General features: G+C 35.5%; 1 protein-coding gene across 2 annotated transcripts in view; it reads right to left on the minus strand.

Moving 5' to 3' along the window:
- Znf385b (zinc finger protein 385B) overlaps window positions 1-20357 on the minus strand; it is a 293697-nt gene that overhangs the window by 266543 nt on the left and 6797 nt on the right. Inside the window, exon 1 of one of the 2 annotated variants that reach the window (XM_013028421.1) lies at window positions 12899-13226. The exons of the other annotated variant lie outside the window; for it this stretch is intronic. Coding sequence (XP_012883875.1) covers window positions 12899-12923 — 25 coding nt within the window. The 5' untranslated portion in view covers window positions 12924-13226. Of the gene's footprint in view, window positions 1-12898; window positions 13227-20357 lie in introns of those variants that run through there. 2 annotated transcript variants of the gene reach the window in all.

Raw genomic sequence — 20357 nt, forward strand, 5'->3', positions numbered from 1 at the left:
GGAGTCAAAGCAGACACTCTGAAAACATTACAGGATGGAATAGGAGAAACCCTAGGTCTCCTTGGTGCAGGCCGAAATTTTCTTAATAGAGACCCAGAAACACAACAAATCAAAGAAAGGTTGGAAAAATGGTATTCCTGTGTTGATTCTTGAACCTTTCTCTGGACCTATTAAAACTACCTAACAGGAAGACTTTGGAAAGCCATCTTTACCTGTTGCTTCTGCTGCCAGTTGCTGAAGCAAAGAAAGATGGAAATTCATAGAATATTAGAACTGAGACAGCCAATCAGATCCAGTTAGCTTAACCAATCAGATCATGGTACTAATGAGAATATGAAAGCATCCCTAACTGGTTCTATACACATACTTTGCCTTTAATTCTGCATTGACAACATGCAATTCTGTTACTAATCATAGTAGTACTGAAGAAGTTTAGGGTTTGGTGAAATCCAATAACATTATCCTCCAATGCAAAGAAAAGAATATTCTCAAGAGCCACGGTTCAACCAATTTAGGCCAAGAAGGAAGCAAATAGAAGGAAAATGTTTACTAACCAATAGTTTTCTGATAACATTAATCAAACTTTTTTTGCTATACAGTTTGAAAGGTAATATTGAATATAAGCCAAAATTACTACAGCTTTTCTTTGCTAGCTATCTGAAATTAGAAAACAAGAATAATCCCTTGTTTCAGCATTTTGTTATTGACCCAATGTAACAATGAGACATATAAGACACTATGTTGAAAACGATCTTTACAATTTGGTGGGGGGAGGAGTTGGGGAGGAGAGGAAGGAATGGATATTAGGGGAAAAACAAAGGAGGGGTAACAATGCTCATAGGAAATGTACTTATTTAACTGTAACTCTGTACAGTACCTTTACAATGAACAAATATAAAAAATAAACAATTCAAAAAAAGAAAACAAGAAGAATGAGTTAAAGTAATATTCAATTTAAACTCCTAGAAGCAAAAGAATTCATGATAGAATGTCCATCATTTTATTAAGACTTTGTATTACAACCCCAAAGGGAAGATCACCACGGTTATGAAACCCAGCATTATGCAACAACATGAAATAGCACTGATTGTAGTAATCATCCCAGAGGGGTTCTTGCTTGTAGGATCTTCTCTTTGGGGTTTTAGCATTGGGGGTTGCTGATCTATAAAATCAGCCACTATTTAAAAAGAATGCTGTTTCTCAAACTGAGAATTAAATGAATAAGATTATAAAACAAAACATCACTGCACAACACTAAGTTCAGTGTAGCACCAAATGTTATTTTTATAGACTTAAAGCTTGGCTATTATTTTGAACTAGTTGGTGGTTTTGTTTTTGCCTATTTTTCTCTCTTTCATATACAGTAGTATAACTTTCACCGAAGTATTTAGTTTTTATTTCCATCACGAAGTGGAGGTTCCCTAAGGGATGTCTTCTGTGACCATTCATAAGCAAGACCAGTGGGAGTGCTTGATGGGAACGATGTGAATGATTGCACAATCCCAGATATTTCAGGACTAGATTTCCAGCACGCCCTGGAAGGTAACAGAGAGTCAGCAGACACACTAAATCTGGACACTGATGGTTGAAGAAAGTTAGGCAACACCAGGTTAGGCTTAACCAAATATCAGCATTTTCATGAAGGAGGTCAAAGAGCAGTAGGCCAGTCCTCATCCAGTCTCAGGTAAGGTGGTTTCTACTCTGGTTCTTTTCCTATCCACTAACTGTGGCTAAAACCCATAACAAATCATCATCTGGAAACCTTACAACTGTTTATATTCTTCCCATTTTCTGTATCTTTCCTATTCTTTTTTTTTGGGGGGGGTCCAGTCGTGGGGCCTGAACTCTGGGCCTGGGCGCTGTCCCTCAGCTCTTCAGCACAAGGCTCGCGGTCTACCACTTGAGCCACAGCGCCACTTCCTGCTTTCTTCTTTTTGCTTATGTGGTGCTGAGGAATCGAACCCAGGGCTTCATGCATGCAAGGCAAGTGCTCTACCACTGAGCCACCTTCCCAGCCCCCCTATTCTTTTTCTTATGAGAATATATTTGCTATTTTCAAAAGCATGTGTAAGTTAAGAATTCAAAAGTACAAAAGAATATAAGTTAAATGTAAGTCTACTTCAAACAATACAAAGGGAACATACTTGAAAGTAATTCTACTTTGAGTACAGTCCCCAGTGCCCCTGTGAAATAAATCTATTTATTCTTTTTCTGTTTCTTTCTCCTACTTCTATTTTCCCCTGTGTATACACACATTCATGCACACATACAAAATGTACCTTTGAACAGACAATACAGACTATTCTGGATATCAGATGGTTAGCTTGTATCTTATATATCATTATGTATCAGTTTTCATGGATGAATCTTATATATCAAACTGATGCATAATATGATAGCCAATAGGTAAACTATAATTATTGCATCATTTATTGCTGAGTATGTTTCTACTTATTATAAGCAATATTACAATAACATTCTCTATGTATTTATATACATGTACAAAGAAAGCTTTTTTTTTGAGAGTCCTGGGGCTTGAACTCAAGCCCTGGGTTCTGTCCCTGAGCCTCTCTGTGCTCAAAGGCTAGCATTTTACCATTTGAGCCCCAGCACCACTTCCAGCTTTTGCTGAGTAGTTTATTGGAGATAGAGTCTCATGAACTTTCCTACCCAGCCTCCTGAGTATCTAGGATTACAGTAGTGAGCCACCAGTGCCTGGCACAAAGAAAGCTTTTATGTATCTTTTTCGATGTATGCAAGGATTTATGTTAACTAAATCTTACAACAAAGTTGCTGGGTCAAAAGACATGTATGTTTTATTTATTTGTTTGTTTGTTTGTTGTCGGTTATGGGGCCTGAACTCTGGGCTTGGGCGCTGTCCCTGTGCTCTTCAGCTCAAGGCAAGCAGTCTACAGCTTGAGCCACAGCACCACTTCCAGTCTTCTAGTGGTTTATTAGAGATAAAAGTCTCATAGACTTTCCTGCCCAGGCTTGCTTTGAACCGTGATCCTCATATCTCAGCCTCCTGAGTAGCTAGGATTACAGGCCATAGGTACCCGGCTGTATGTTTTAATTTATGACAGTAATTGTCACATTGCCCTACAAATACATGAACCAATTTATATTCTACATAGCAGTTTAAACATACATATCTATATACTAGTAATACATATGCCTACACACCAGGTAACTCATTGTTATCAAACAATAAAGCTTAAAAATTACATCTCACTGTAATTTCAGTTAGCATGAGTCTCTTTATAAACAGTAATATTAAGCAGTCTATGGAATTTTGGACAGAGATCCTGTTTGCTGTTTCCTATTCCTTGCTCAGTGTTCTGAATGTATAATTTACTCTGTGCCAGGTTTTATATTGAAGGTCATATATTTAAAAGAATTCATGTAGACTCCCATCCTCAATAAACTTAGCCCAATAGGATAGACATATTTTTTAAATAAGTACTATAGAGGATGAGTTGTACAATAACACAGAATGTATACTGTTGGAGTAGAAAATTGGTTAACTATGAGTAAAGACCTTACCTATAAATACTTTATAGTTGATACACATTTCAATGAAATAACAGGAAAATAAATGTACTACCTTAGTCTGTAAGAAACATGATTGTAGCAACTGTGGGTAGTAATCAAAGGCTTTGGTTAGGTGATGCTATATAATCAGTATATATAACCTATCTTTATAGAAATAAGAGCATACAGAATAATCTGCAGAACCCTCCATTTAAAAAATAGTGCAGTTTTTCTACATCAATTCTATAGATATTTTTGTGGTTTTCTCTAAAGGGCAACTTTAGTTTTCTGCCTTTCCTCCTCCTTTAACTCATGGAACTACTAAACTTTTAATGTATCGTGATTCTTGTTAACTCTTGGCTTTGTTGGATTTGTTATACATAATAAAGAAGCTTGCCCTTTAGCATGAGGTGTGTCTGGGATAGTTAATTGGACTGCACTGAAAGCCTTTCAATAGTCAGATACAATAAAATGTGATACTAATGTTAACAGCATTTGCTGCTAAGGCTGCTGCTTGAGCTCTGAATTATCATTCCAACAGGAAAGTTTTCAGATTTTTTTATTTGTACTAAATGAAACTCACAAACCACATTCTGCTTCACAATTTTCCTTTATTTCAAACTTCATCACATAGATTGTGATCTCTACCAATAAGTCCTACTTCAAATATAGCTATTCAAATTGCTCCCCAGCTGGGCAAAAACAACAACAACAACACAAAAAAGGCATGTGTGTGTCTGTGATGATGTACAGAAGCTGCTGAATGGGGCATTGGCTCAGCCAGGCTCCATTCTGTTCTTCTGAGCAAAAGGGAGCACATCAATCAGTTGCCTTTTGGACTGTACTAAATTTTTAGTAGTATAACAAACTTTATAACAACTTTACTTTGTCTGCTTCTCATGTTTGTAGTAAGAATGAAAACAATAATAGCTAGAAATGGATGAAGAATTGAAATCAATAGTACTCCCAAACATCCATCCAAAAACTCTTTCCTTTCCCCCACATGCTGCTTCTTCCTGGGGGAAACACCTACCCAAATCCCTACGTTGTATCTCAGCCAATTTGGTTCTCTTACACTCCAGCCCAATGTTTCTCAGTGCATTAAATTACATTAGGTTTTATCTCTTAGATACTGACTTTACTAGAACATAACTATAAGAAAAGAAAGAATAATTTGAAAATAATAATAGGCTGCATTTATTTAATGTCAAATCAGAAAGCAATTTTTGCTAGCCCTGTATCTGTTACTAAGGTAATTTCTGATTATATTGTATATATTCCATCTTCCTTCAACTTGTCATGTAAAGACATTTAAATGTATGTGTTAGAGTATATTATCATTCTTGCTCTACAGGTCAGAAAACAGATTGGGAAGTGAAATAATTTGCCTACAATCATGCAGCCAAGTTGTGGTGTTGTTCAGCTTAAATTTCTAAGATACTGGTCCTTTAATCACTCAATTCCCACAAGGAGAACTGAGGGGCTGAACAAATCATCACTTATGATTACCTTTTTAATTTAAAATGCCCACAGAATCATGGAGTAAGGGGTTTGACTATCAAGTCCAATCCTTAAACCTACTTTAAGCACAAACCTAAGTCACAATCTGCTCTTCCATCAATGAAATCAATGAGGACTGGGCATCATGTCCAATGGGAAAAAATCTTTTTATGTTCACATGGCTCTACTCCCCAGTACTGGAGATTTAACTCAAGGAGTTGTGTTTCTTACGCTGCACTCCATTACTTAAGCCAAACATCTAGATCCTTGGGTTTATTGTTGTTGTTGTTGTTGTTGTTAGCTGTGGGTTATGAACTCAGGGCCTGGGCACTGTCTTCAAGCCACAGTGTCACCCCTGGTTTTCTGGTAGTTAATTGAAGATAAGAATCTCTCAAGCTTTTCTACCCAGGCTGGCTTCAATCTATGATCCTCAGATCCAGTCTCCTAAGTAGCTAGGATTACTGGTCCCAGGCTGGGTCTTTTGTAAAGTTTATTATTTGTAAGGTTGTGTCTTACTTTATGCCGTGGCTGGCTTGTTCTATAAACCTCTTAATTTTTGCTTCTTCATGTCACTCTGGATGACAAGTATGCAACACTGCGCTGAGTTGTTTCCTCTGTACACTCAGCCACTTGAATGTATAGTCCTTACATGTTTATGCTGGGGTTGGTCTTGAAGGGCACCCAGCCCATCTCTACTTCACAACTAGCTGGGATTACAGGCTTGAGCCACCATGCCTACCTAAGGAAGTTCTTACGTGAAACAAAAATCTTCTTGAAAAGATTATCCACTGATAATTAATTTTATTTAGGAGCCTCATTTTTAAAAAAAATAAATATTGCAAGTGATACATTTTCCTAGCAATCTTTTTGACATACACGTAATTCACATTGGCATGCTGGTTACTCTTAAATGAAAATTCCAAAACTATCTGCATTTTACACAAATTTCAGGCTTACTCTACCCAATTGAGCAAAGAATAGGGCTCCAACCTTAATGGTAAGATTATTTTTTGATAAATACCATAAGTAGCCCTTTATTGTTGGAGGGAAGGAAGACAACTATATCACGCGTTAGTCTCAAATTATTCCATATATCATCAGTATTTTCACATATTGTCAGATTCTCTCTTTCATTTATTGTTGGTTGAATTTACCCATGTAGGATTTGACCACTTATCTAAAAAAAATTATAATAATAATTCTGGCAGGGGCTGCCCAGTGGGATCGCTCTGAAAACTTTGAAAAATATTGATTCTGAATTACACCACTAGAGATTTTATTTATTTAGTATTAGAAGTACCCTAGGTATCTGATTTTACTTGTGTTTTCCTATGTATTTACATCCCAGCTTGATAGCATTTACAAATTTAATTATCAGGTCAACAGTGGTAGAGCCAACTCACTGTGAAGTTCTGGAAATTCACCCTAAGTCACAGTGTTGAGTCGGCTTTGGGTATAAACATCCACCAAGTTACAAATCAATCATTCAGAGTTGTTCACAGCAAAATATGTACAAAGACTTTGCTAACTTTCTTACTGAGAAATAACTAGGGCAATGGCTAAATGCTTGGGTTCTGGAGCACCCTAAAATAACCTGTCAGTTGACTTCAGCTCTGTGGACTTCAGTTTCCTAACCACTGGATTGTTAAAAGGGCCACAATAACTTACATATAGAAGGAGTAGTTTATGTAGTTAGTTTGAAAGCTAACCATTTGGAGCCTTCTTATATACCATTTTCTTCACCATCCCATTACCAAAAAAAAGCACGACTAGGAAATGTGTAGATAGGAATGTGATAATGGCTAAAATGTTGTAGCTCAAAAGGCAGATATGCATTAGAGGTGATAAGCATGACTCAATCCCTGAAGTGAACTTGCATTTGCAGAGATATCTATTCACTTCTCTTGATTTATGAAAAGTAGACATATGCTTAATTTTAAACTAATTTATTGTGAATTTATTATTAGCCTTTGTTTATGCCAGAAAATAGTCCCAGTGGATTCATGTTTGAACTTGCTTGCTCTTATCCTCTTTTAAAATCCTACTCTCATAAAATCTTAACATCAATCACCTTAAGTTTCCAGAAGAAACAGAAAAAAACAACAACTAGAAGTAGAGAAGTAGCACTACCATAGATCTGCAAGTGACATTCACACTTGAAGCTTGAAATAGTACCAAAAAGACATTTACAATTATCAAAGGCTATTAACAGACTGCCTGAAAGAAATCAGAAGACAGAAGCCTCCTAAACTCTGACAATGAAGAAACCTCATTGGGAAGACATCTACTTCTTACTTAAATACCATTTTTATTAGTGTGTGTTTGTGCATGTGTATGTATATCAAACCATCTAACAACCTTTGTCCACTTTGTGCTCTATGACAGAATATCTGATATTGGATAATATATTAAAGAAAGATTAATTTCTTACAGTTCTGGAGGATGAGATATCCAGAATGAGGGACTAATCTGGAGAGGGCCTTTTATAATGGCATTAATCCATTCATAGGTGGAACCACCTATGCACTGGAGTTTAAATCTCTGATACATAAATTCAGATTGATGCATTCAGAACAAGGCATTCACCTTTTTGGAAATAAGAAATAGAGTCCTTCCAATAAGAAACTTTACTTACCTATGCCTTTCCAATTTCAAAAGACACAAAAACTTAGAAAATATTGAATAATTGAAAATTAGATTATAATATTTTAGATTTATGGTATTTAGATTATGATATTTATGGTATTTAGATTTTTGATATTTATATTTTAGATTTATGGTATTTAGATTTATTATATTTATAATATGGTATTTTGCCATAACAAATATACTACACAGCCAAATATGACTGTGTAGGAGGACACTGGAAGCCACATGAGGATTGGAGTAGATAAATATTTAAGGTAATGAAAAATCACAATCTTTTCTCAACATAGTTTAGACACTAAAAAATGTCATCAGTATTACTTTAAATAATCAGAAAAAGTTAAGACTATCTCAGAAAAATTTATTATTTGGAAAGACTGGAAAACAAATTGATAAGGAGAGGGGAAAAGTGTATTTGGAGATGAAAACTCAGATTAAAAGGGGAATATGTTGTTAATTTTAGGGGGAACAATGATAAAATTTGCTGACAATGAAAAGGTAGAAATGAAAAGAATATTTTCCTCTAGGTCCATAGATACTAAGGAATGGATTGGGTCATTGAAGGAGTTATGCAGTTATGTTAAAGAGGGTTTACTAAACTGTACTTTATTGGAATGGCTGACAGCCATCCATTTTCAAAATGGATTTCTTGGTCTGGAATCTCCTTTGACTGACAGAGAACTTAAGTGGCCTTTTAAATCGGGAATAAAAAGATTAAAGACATCATTCTAGGTTTTTTTTATGTTACTAATCAATTAGAAGGTATTCTAACAAAAAATTTTATCACATTATTTGAGATTCATTTTCATGTTTTTCTGACTGAGAATCATATTATACAACAATAGATATCCTGCTGTAGATATTTACAAAGAATTGAGGACACTGGGAAGTGAGGGAGAGAGAAAGGTAATGCAGAGGGCTAGATAAGCAAATAAAGTTTGGCAATACAGCCTCAGGTGAAAGAAGTATCAGAATACAGTCCTTTCGTTGTCTTGCAGGGAAGTTGTCAAGTGTGTATAAGTGGCATTCAGAGCAGGACAGAAAGCTCTTCTATGTTCTAGTTATGTTAAAATTGGGATAGTACAAGGATAGGAATACGGTTTTGGTAAATAGATTGGCATATATACAATCTATGCATAAACATGTCATTGAGTTGTTACAGTATTTTATTTTAAAAAAAACCTTCCAATAAATAACTTGTCATTGTATGAGGAATGTACTTTGCTAGGGTAGGTGAATCAGTAAAGGATTACACAGACAAGTGAAGCTTGTAAGCTTCTCTGAGACCTCTCTAAAATCTATGAGTGGCAGTCACAAACTAAGTCCTAAAATCAAAAAGAGAACATTTGAATAAAGTCCAGACATAGAGGTAGAGGGACTTCAGAGGGAATCTCTCCTGATTTATATTAACTACTACTAAACAAAATGAAGTTATAAGTATTCAACATCTGCTGAGAAAAGAAAATCCTGAATATATCACAGTTGGCAAGGAAAAACAAATTAGAAATTAATTGTAGAAAATTCATTATTATTTACTTACAATGTCACTGACAGCTATTCATTATTATGCTGCCTGTATTGTTTTATCTTAGTAAATTATGGGAGCTTTCTTACATTTATTTACAAGTTACTCTCCATAATTCTATGTTAATAGTATTTTATGTTTCTTAAATGGTAACTAAATCACAACAGGATGTTCAGGCACAAAATTTAACAAAAGGAATGGATGGTTATTACAGGGACCTGGAGCCTCCATTTTTGGCTTTAGGGCACCGTTTTTGTAGGCAACTATAAGAGTTTTCAACTCTTTACTAGAAAGTTGGTAGGGTTGTCAGATTAACACAGGACACTCCATTAACTCGGGTAAACAGATAATTTTCAATATAAGTGTGTCTAAAATGTTACATCTGACATAATTATACTAAAATTAATTTACTAATAATTTTAATAATTTATAAATTTGGTTAAAATATAATTTAATTTAAAATCCTCTTCATTTTTATTTGCTAAGCCTAGAAACCACAAAACTAAGTCTCCCTAGTTTGTTACTTAGAAGTAGGAAAAGGAAGTAAATGAAAAAAAAATAAAGGATAGGAAATAAAGTTTGAATCAAGAGCACATTTTCTTGTGAAAATATGCTAGCCTCAACAACACAGCTCTAAACAAATTAAGACCTCTACAAATCATGTAAGCTAACTATTGAATTATACAATTATAGAAGTGCAATGAAAATGCAAAGTACTTGGATTTCACAATAATATTCTTAACGAACAGGTTTACTTTACCTGCATTATTTCATAAGTAACCTTTTTTGTAGTATAGGATTTGAATTCGGGGCCTCATTCTTGATAGGCTGGTGCTCAACTATTTAAGCCATACATTCAATGTGGCTTTCTGCTGGTTAATTGGAGATTGAACATAAAACTTTCTGCCCAAGCTGATCTCAAACCAAGATCCTCAGGGTTTCAGCATACTGAGCAGCTAGAATTATGGTTGTGAGCCACTGGTACTCCACATGAGCACCAGTATTCATTTTTAAATGGAGTAACAGTTAAGGTTGCTAACCTTTGATATAAAAGTGGAAAGTTGCTGTTAAATCACTGAAAAATCACTTCTTAATGGCTTCCTAAGTTTTAATCCTTGTAAAAGAAGAATTGCTATTAAGATGTCAGGCAGATATGGCAAATTACTGCCCTGAGTGATTTCTTTATTCTGTGTAATATGACAAATTTCACTAGGACAATTCTGACCGTCTAAAAATTTGTGAAAGGGCTTCATCTGCTAATCCCATTACATCATCAGGAATTTCAAATGGAAATTTTTGGTGCCTTTAATTTTCTAATTTTCAGCTCACAAACAATTTATTGAGCTTTGAGGAATTGACAAATATGAGGTCTTTTATTTGTAACTTAAAGTCTAAAACAAAAACACTCTGACAATGTGTTGAGGGCTTGTGACATGATATTCCCAAGAGAATAGAAAAAAATTAAGTTGCTGAAAATTATGCTGTATCTATAAACAAAAAAATTTTCTAACTGAAAGGGAACATATTGCACTCTTGCATTTAATAGTAACATTTTTATCTTGAATCCTTAATTATATGCAAACACTTAACCTAGGCAAAGATGGAAGGATTAACAAGAGAATAATTAAAATTCAATATTTCAGAGAGATTTTAGTCCATTTTCAAGACCACACAAGAGGAAAAGCCTATTAGCATCATTCCTATGTGTGTCATAATCCACCTGCAGAGAATAAACACAATAAAAATTCCCCTAGATGTCTAAGTAAATCAGATCACCTCTAGTTCAAAAACTTATAACAGGGATCACTTTCAGGTAGAATGACAAGGCTAAGGAAAGCATTCTTACCATCTCATATTTAGCATATTGAGGAAACAAAAGCATGAAAATCATTTTTTAATTTACTATATCTTGAGACTGTTTTAATGTGAGCCTTACCTGATCCCACTCATGATATATGTATCTGTAACAAAGCATCAGTAGTTCATACCAAATAGCCAATGTACAAAAACCTTCCATAACCTGCATTAGTGCTTAAGAATGCATTACCGGACAAGCAGATAAGTGTAATGATGAATTGCACAATATGGTCAACATGAATAGAGTGTTTGTCTACCAATCTATTGCAGAGAGATAAATATACTTTACATTTCAGAACATTACTATTTTGATGTCATATCTTAGGGAAGGTCCATAGTGGTAGACATTAGCAACTTTAAATCTGGAGATCTTGGATTAACCAACACAAAGATCGTTGAAGAAATAACTACATTCTAAAGAGTAGATGAGACTGAAGGCAAAACTTTCCGTTTTCAGGTTCTAATTAGGTTCTTCCTACATCCCCACTTTTTTTTTTTAATCTCATAGAGACACCTTAGCAGAAGCAATCAGCTTTGACAGAACACTGAAATCCTGGCAGTGAACCATAAATTGACCATTACCATAAAAAGAGCTACTAAATGAGAAACCATGTGCTTAGTATAAAACTAATTTCATGCTTTCAAAAGCACACGGTGGCTTCTAGCACGATAGTGGCCCTGGGACTTGCCGAGACAGAATGGTGAACACAAATGGTTTGCTCCTGATGCGTTCTGCTTAGTCAAGCTTTACATGTACTGGCAGTAAACAGGGTTCTCAAGACTTCTGTCAAACAAACACATGCTTACCTATCTATAACTTTGAAGCTATAAAACAGCTGCCTTCAAATGAATTTAGCAAGAAAAACACACATACACACACACCCATGTGTCATGTTAGCTTCCAATCAAATAAAAATAGATTTCTCTGCAGACCTAACAGATGAAATACTTAATAAATATAATCTTGTTTGAATACCTAATAAACCTCACATTTCTTTCTCTTGTTTAAGAAGCAGAGTTTTGTCATGTAGAATTAAAGGATACCAGAGCTTAAGCAGTAGGACCCATCTCGTAAGAGGGTAACTTTGAGCCTGCCCTGATCTATACTTCCACCTCAAACCTTTCTGGGCACAATGTGATGATTTAGGGTTGTAACTTCTCCAGGGGAGTACCAAGAGAAGTTGCATTTATATGATAAGACCTGATATATTGTAAATATCACCTCTAATTAAACACACTTTATGCAAATATTCTAGTCTTTTCCTCTTGTCATTTAGCACATCACCATTGTCCACTCCCTGACTGATCCTAACTTTTAATTATTAATAATGTCAGATTTAACAAGATGTTAATTTCTGTATGTAAGCCATTCCTCTTACTTTGTTAGGTATCTCATAAACATGACTGGGTTCCTCTTATACATTTTTTTTATGTCAGAGATCCCACAAAATATATTTAATTTATAGCTTTTTAATTTTTAGGTACCTGAAGCACATAAAAGCCCTGCTAATTTTCTGCTTTGGTGAATAATAGCAGATCATATAACATCACTGACTTATTCTGAGTGTTTAAAATGCAAAGGAAGTCATCTACTAGAAAGATGCTCCTGCACACAGCTAATACAGACAGAAAAGGATGCTCATCACATCCAATTTAAGGAGTTACTTCTCAATAAAATTTAAAAATCCAGCATTGGCTCTTTGGCTTTCTCCTTCAGATGTATCAGCACGACACGATCAACACCAGTGATGACTCTACAGGATGCAGAGCAACGTTGGAAAGAATCTGTTACAGACATCCCAGACCCCATCAGCCAAGTTTTAGAATAAAAATGCTCACCTCTGCTAGGAAGTCCACTCCACATCCTGGCAGGGCTCTTAACAGCTTCACAATCAACCAAGTTGGGCGAACAAAACTTCCAGGATGTGACCAGGGTAATGTACAGAGCTACCGGGACTTGGCTCCAGCCTGATTATCCCTGTGACAGCACCACGTTATATCCCTGCTGCTCCAAACCTTCCCAGTTGCTGGCTTCTTGCACTGCTCATTGAAAATCCTTTACACGCTGGCAACATTTTAGGGAAGGACAAGCACACTCTGAGTCATTTGTAAAGAAAGCAGAGCAATTTCAATTCTGTATCTCCATGCGTGCTGAAACCAGAGCACTGTCAACGTGCAAGTCTGAGGTGGATTTGTGCAGAGAAACAGGCAACCTAAGCCTTCATTATCAATGCATGAAATCAGCCACTGTGATCAAATTCAAACAAACCACAAAAAGGATATAATTAGGCAAGGCTCCACAGACTTAGCACCAAACGTTGTGGAATGAAAAATCCTCCTCAAAATTGTGTAAATGTTAAAAATAGCTCAGCTTTTTCAACAATATGCAGGATACAGAGAAGAAATCAGGAGTCTATATTGTAAGTACTTATCATGAAGGCTGCAAAAAATGAAATTGCTCTAGGTTCAGGAGACTTTCTACTGACAAATTAAATCACCAGACTATGACAATTAGAACCAACACAAATTTCCATATATTTGACACAGAGGTCCATTAAAGAGCAAGTTAAATATCCTTCAATTCTTAAGTGCCAGTCTGTGAATTAATATAATGATAGTAAAACTATGCAGGGCTATGCTAGCACCAAGGGAAAATACTGTCAATTTTACTCTTAGATGAGTTCTTAAGAAACAAAGATTTAAGGCAAAAAGAGAATATTTTCAACACTATCATCTGCATTTATCATTTAAAAAACCTACAGCTTATAAAACCAGCGTATCCTACCAATCAACCCCGAGTTTAAATCTTTACCTTTCAGATCATCCTTTTTTTTTCTTTTCCTTTTTACTACAATAGAAGATGCACAAGTCAACTGACCCAGTCTTAGAAGGGCACTAGGTAGTCATATCCCAGAAAGTAGCAGCATTGATTTGAGATCACAAAATATAGAGCTTTGATGTGTACATGCAAAGCACAAAAGAACATAAAACACTTATCAAAAAAAATCACACACATAGAAATTCTTACTAGGAAGCACTGGCCAAGACATTTAAGCATCTATTCAAAATTTTATGATAGGCTTACATTCTCACAAAGAATATAAAGGAAGAACAATCAGAATCCAATAAAGGCAATACTTGATTTAAGGGTCTTCTACAAATGACTGGGTTCCATTCTAGAACAGCTACCACATCTCACAGGACACAGTGAATAGTATCTACAATCTAAAACATGTGTGTGAAAATAATTAATGTGCCTTAACATGCACTGGTTTACATAACAGCACTTTGGAACACCATTAAACAAGGCACTGGCATAGGTGTCCTCACTGTTCCTTTGTGTAGTTGACTCATTGGAGGATGCTAGTGAAACAGCTTTCCTCAAAGATTTAAACAACTATCTATCTATCTATCTATCTATCTATCTATCTATCTATCTATCTATCTATCTATCTATCTAAACCACTAGTGTGTCTGGCAAATGTGTATGTACATATACTAATGTCACCATTGCAATCATCTTTGCCACCTAAATTCCATTCTCTCTCTCTCTGTGAAGCCTGTGGAGCAACATGTGGATGTATCATGAGAAGCAACATTAGACATCTAATTTCAAAATTCTTCAGTGTCTTCTTTCTTTCCTTACCCTCCTTTCTTCCTTTCTCTATCTGCCTCTGTCTCTGTCTCTCTCTGTCTCTGTCTCTGCCTCTGTCTTTGTCTCTCTTTCGCGCTCATCCATTAGGAACCACAAATATTATTCTTGTCTCATGAAAGACTGTATACCCTCAAGCCCTTTTATTCTTATCAGATGCAAAACTTTAATAGTAATAATTTCATCATAGATCTTCAATTCTTTACATAAACCTTTAGTGACTGCTTCTAAATTGCAAAACTGCAGTATTTTCAGATTTTCAAAAGGCATTCCTCCAAATATACTGTGAATTTTGTAATACCTACAGTGGAGCCTAGGAAACAATTCTGTAACCAGACATACTAATATTTCCTTGATTCCTACTAGATGCAAATAATTACTATAATTAACATCATATTAGTTCAGATCAGGTTTTACCGTGAACATACATAACAAATCCAGTTTTTAAAGCTTCTTAAAATCCAAGAACTTAGGTGAATGATCTCTATAAATGCTTCTACTTATAAAGTTCTGGATTGGAAAATGATACTTTGTCTTCTATGTGGACAAGAGGTTTGGAGGACAGTATTGCTTCAGTAGGATAGGCAAAATACATTAGAGAAGTTGCTATTAAGACTAAGATACAAAGTAGAGTGGAAATGTGGCAATATTGCAAGATGATAAAAACAGGAAGAAGCCATATTAGATTATTAAATTTTAAAAAATATTACACATTCATTGATTACCTACATTATGTCTACTATTGTGAGTTACTTAGCATATAGACCTTTGAGATACTTACCTCAAAATAAAAAAGGATAAATTTTCATAATGAGTCATAAAACATTTTTTACCCCTTTCTTATTTACCAATAACCAAACTACCTAGAATCTTAAACATCACATGAATCCAAAATTTCAGCTTTGCTTTATGAAATAAAGATCCCTACCTTTATTTGTGTGAATTATGTACAGTTTTGTATAGAAGTCTTTAAAATCACTTGGAAGAATACTAATATTCTTTATCATCAGTATGAAAACTATTTAATTTTCATACGAATTTTAAAACATGAACTTACTTTGAGTCTTTCCTATAAGCCTATTTCCCAAATAAATACTTTTAAAACTGAGTATGTCACAGATCTTTAACACAACAAAGTACAGGTACTTGACTTAAGACCTTGGTCCTAGAGAACATTAACCATCATCCAAGAACATTTTCTCTTTGCAATTTGTGCCTAGTCTTGCACTGAGGAAAATTGAAGAAGACATTTATGTAGATAGAAGCCCTCCTAGTCATTATGTGAAATGTATTGCATATATGTCTTTTTTTACATTTTATTTTATTGTAAAGGTGATGTGCAGAGGGGCTACAGTTACATAAGTAAGGCAATGAGTACATTTCTTGTGGAACCTGTTAACCCCGTCTTGTTTTCTCCCACTTTCCTTCCCTGCCCCCCACTGCCCTCCTCCAAGTTGTAAAGTTCATCTCAACTTAATGTCTTGTGAGTATCACTGTTGCAGTGATTCATGCCTCATCCTTTGTCATACCATTTTTTGATTCCCCTTTCCTTCCCCAAATCAGAGAAACTTATATACAAGACACAAAATAAAAAACAGTGGGGATATTTCTAGGACAAGCAGAAGAGGTCAAAAGCTATGTACATATGACCATATAACCTGATGCTAAGCAAAATGAACCCCAAGATAGGGATTTTTATCTTTCTTGTTGTTCTTTTTAATGTATGTATAAAGTCCTATGTGATTTTTTTTGTTTCCTTGTATGTTCGTCCCCCGTGGTACAACCCCTGATGTCACTGTATTTGATTCCAGCATCCTGCATCTTGTATATACATTTTTCTAATTTAGGGGAAGGGAAATAACAAAATGCTGAAAGAAGGATATATAGGATGACCCATTGTAACAATGAGATGTACAAGACACTATGTTGAAAACAAACTTTACAACTTTGTGGCAGGGACAGGGGAAGGAGGAGGAGTTGGGGAGGTAGGGTGGGAAGGGACGGTGGAGGAAAACAAAGGAGGGGTAACAATGCTTGATAGGAAATGCACTCATTCCCTTACTGATATAACAGTAACCCCTCTGTACAGTATCTTTACAATAAAAAAATATTTTTAAAAAGTGGGGATAAACCAAAGGAAAAAAAAAACTTCACACAGTACATTAAAAACAAACAAACAAAACCCTATTGATTCCACATCTTGGAGTTCATTTCAATCATTTTATATGGTTATATGTACACAGCTATGGAGCTATTGTGATCTCTGCTAGGACCATCCTAGACAATATATTATTACTACAAATGAGGGAAAATATGGGATCTATATTTCTTTGAGTCTGGCTTACTTCACTTAATATGATCTTTTCTAAGTCCATTTCCTTACAAATTGAGTGATGTCATTCTTATTGAAGAATAGAATTCCATTGTGTATATATACCGCACTTTTTTTTATCCATTCATCTACTGAGGGTCATCTAGGTTGGTTCCATATCTTAGCTATGGTAAATAATACTGCAATGAATATAGTTGTGCTGATAGCTTTAATGTGGAGGCCATTTTTTTCTATCTTTATTTGTATAACTTGGAGATAAGAGTCTCACATACTTTTCTGCTCAGGCTGGCTTTGAACCATGATCCTCAGATCTTAGCCTCCTGAGTAGCTAGGATTATAGGTGTGAGCCACCAGCACCCAGCTCAGCTTTCTCATTGACAGAATAGGAAACATAGTATCTATCTACCAAGATAGAATGACTAGTAAATAGGTTCACATATTAAGTGGGGTAGCTGGAAGTGCAAATTCTCAATGACCATTTAACATATATGTAAACTTATTTATTTAATAATTTAGAATTTAATAGTATAATAATTCAAAATTTAATGATATTCCAGTCTTCTTCATTAAAGAAGCTAAAATAACTGCTTTCCAGGAATATAATGCACACTAAATGCAGACTATGAATGATGCCATTGGGTAGAGAGATATTTGTCTTTAATCTTAACTTCTAGAATATCATCACAAAGTCATTTTCTATGTGAAGGAAACTTCATTTAACTAGAATTTTGAGAACATAGTATCTATTCATGAAATGTTTCCTTTTTAACAACCAAAATAGTTACATAGTGTCTGGCTTTTCTTGCTCCTCCAAGTCTTCCTATAATTAAGAAATGAGTAGTCATGTTTCACAATTGGCCAAAGAAACATAAGTGTCAGGGATAAACACAAACCAATGACCAATTTTAACATTCTTTGCGGATGCCTAAATATGATCAGCTTCTTGTGTAAAGAAAGTTTGTCAGTCAAGGTGACAACATTCATCCTATAGCAAACTCGTTAATTTTGGATCTTCATTGAGCCACCTACTGAAAGCGCTACTCTTTAAATTAGTTTAAAACAGGTAACTTCGATTCTTCAACTGTGTCAACATAAATGGATATCATATCACTGGTGATTCTAAATCACTCACCTATCACACATAGGTATTAAGACTCAGTTCCCACACTGAACATTGTCAGTATTTTATCTTCAACATCTAAAGAATAATATTTGATGTTAAACAGCTGTTATCTTTTAAAATATGAAATACATAAAAATTCATAATCCAAACTACTCTTCAATTCTTAAAGCTGGCTGAAAATGGCCCAACCTCTCTTTTTATTTATTTTATTTTTTATTTTTTCGTCAGCCACAGGGCTTGAACTCTGGGCTTGGGCACTGGCTGTCCCTGTGCTCTTCAGCTCAAGGTGAGTGGTCTACCCCTTGAGCCACAGCACCACTTCCTGTTTTCTAGTGGTATATTGGAGATAAGAGTCTCACAGACTTTCTTGCCGGGGCTGGCTTTGAACCATGATCCTCCGATCTCAGCCTCCTGAGTAGCTAGGATTACAGGCATGAGCCACCGGCGCCTGGCTCTCTCCTTTTTATTTTTAAAATTCCATTCAAAGTTGGTTATGGTAGTAAAAAACAAAACAAAACAAAACTGTAGTCTCAACATTCTGGAGTCAGAGACAGACTAGATTGAAAGGTCTCTTTAAAAAAAAAAAAGAACCTACCACAATACACACACACACACACACACACACACACACCCTATGGATTACTGCCTAATACATAGAAGATGTTCAGAAAACCTACTCATTGAGTGTACTCCTGCCTCTTTGTGAATGTCCACACAAACCCTTTTCCCTTTGTGCAATGTATTTGTTTCTTTCCATGCATTCATTCCCTCCATTGAAATGATGCGGGAGAGGGAAAAAAATATCTTTTCAACAGGCTTTTATCACCCTCGTGTGGTAGTTCTATAGTGTTGCAGCTGCAACTTCAAGTTCTTGGGAAATGTGTGGGAAAAGGCACTTCACATTTTAAGTATAAACGAGATACAAGGTGAAAAAGCAGCCAGTGTACTTAAAAACTTGAACATATTTTAATGTTCATAACTTTTATTATCACACCCTGTTCTCACAAGCTATTTAATAGCAGTAATTTTCTCAAATGTAGAACAGCAATGAAATAATGCTAGCATTAGGAAAGGGGGGACAATTTGATCAAAGTACATTATATGCATAAATGGAAATGTCACAATAACATCTCTTTGCACATTTAATATAGGATATAGGGAGAGAAAGAGAGGAAGAGGAAATGAAAGGGAGGAGTAGGAAAGGAGAGGGAAGAGGAAGGAGAGAGACAGGGGAAGAGGGATAGATTGGAGGAGAGAGGTAGGGATAGAAGGACAGACAAAGGGATGGATGGAGAGAGAGAGGCAGAGAAAGAGGAAAGAGGAGAAGGAAGAGGAAAAGGTGGAGGAGGAAGGTGAAATCAAAGGAGGGAAAGAGTAAGGGAGAGATGAGAACACACATTAGCAATCAGGGAGGAGAAATTAAAAGATCTTGGATGTACTAAAGTGTAGAATATGGTAGCCTAGAGACTAGCATGGTGTTCAGTGCTTCAAGCTGACAAATCGTCTTCCAATCTTGTTCTCCTTTCCCACTTCCAAACCATTCTTTCTCTTTCTGCTATGCAATACTCAGTGTTTACTCAGGGATTTACATTGTTGTCTTCTCCCACAATGTCCTCAATTGGAAATATACCCAGCCTGAGGAAAACTGGCCTCACCTCTCTGGTAGTAGAGTTCACTACTCAGAACTAGCCAGATTACAACCAGCAGCAACTTCCAGATGTATATAAGAAGCCATGTTAAAACTACTGAAAGTGTGAGCTGCTGCATTTTCAAGAATGAGTTCAAGACAAGAACCACCATTCAAACTCTGCCCACATTTTGAACCCACAGAATACTGGGTAAATTAAAAATGAGCTGGTGGGGGAGGGGAAAGTTGTGGGGGTTTTTTTCCTTGACATTTTCTAAACATCTTCTCAAACTTTCAAAGTTCTCCTGAGTTTCTTCTTAATTCTCTCAGTTCTAGTCCCATGTTCACCTTTCAGACAGGCCAAATCCAAATTATCTCAATTCAAGATTCTGAACATTTCCTTTACTCCCTTTGGATCACTTTCAAAATTTCAACCTTAAGTGAGAATTCACAATTCTTTGTGAATTTTTGAAGGTAAGATAGAAGATGGACATGTTCATTAGTAAGTAATAGAAAATGGATGTGTTCATTAGTATGTAATTGGAAAAAATGTTAGATAATAAG

Source organism: Dipodomys ordii, unplaced genomic scaffold (assembly GCF_000151885.1).
Source record: "Dipodomys ordii isolate 6190 unplaced genomic scaffold, Dord_2.0 Scaffold5, whole genome shotgun sequence".
NCBI classification, from domain to species: domain Eukaryota; kingdom Metazoa; phylum Chordata; class Mammalia; order Rodentia; family Heteromyidae; genus Dipodomys; species Dipodomys ordii.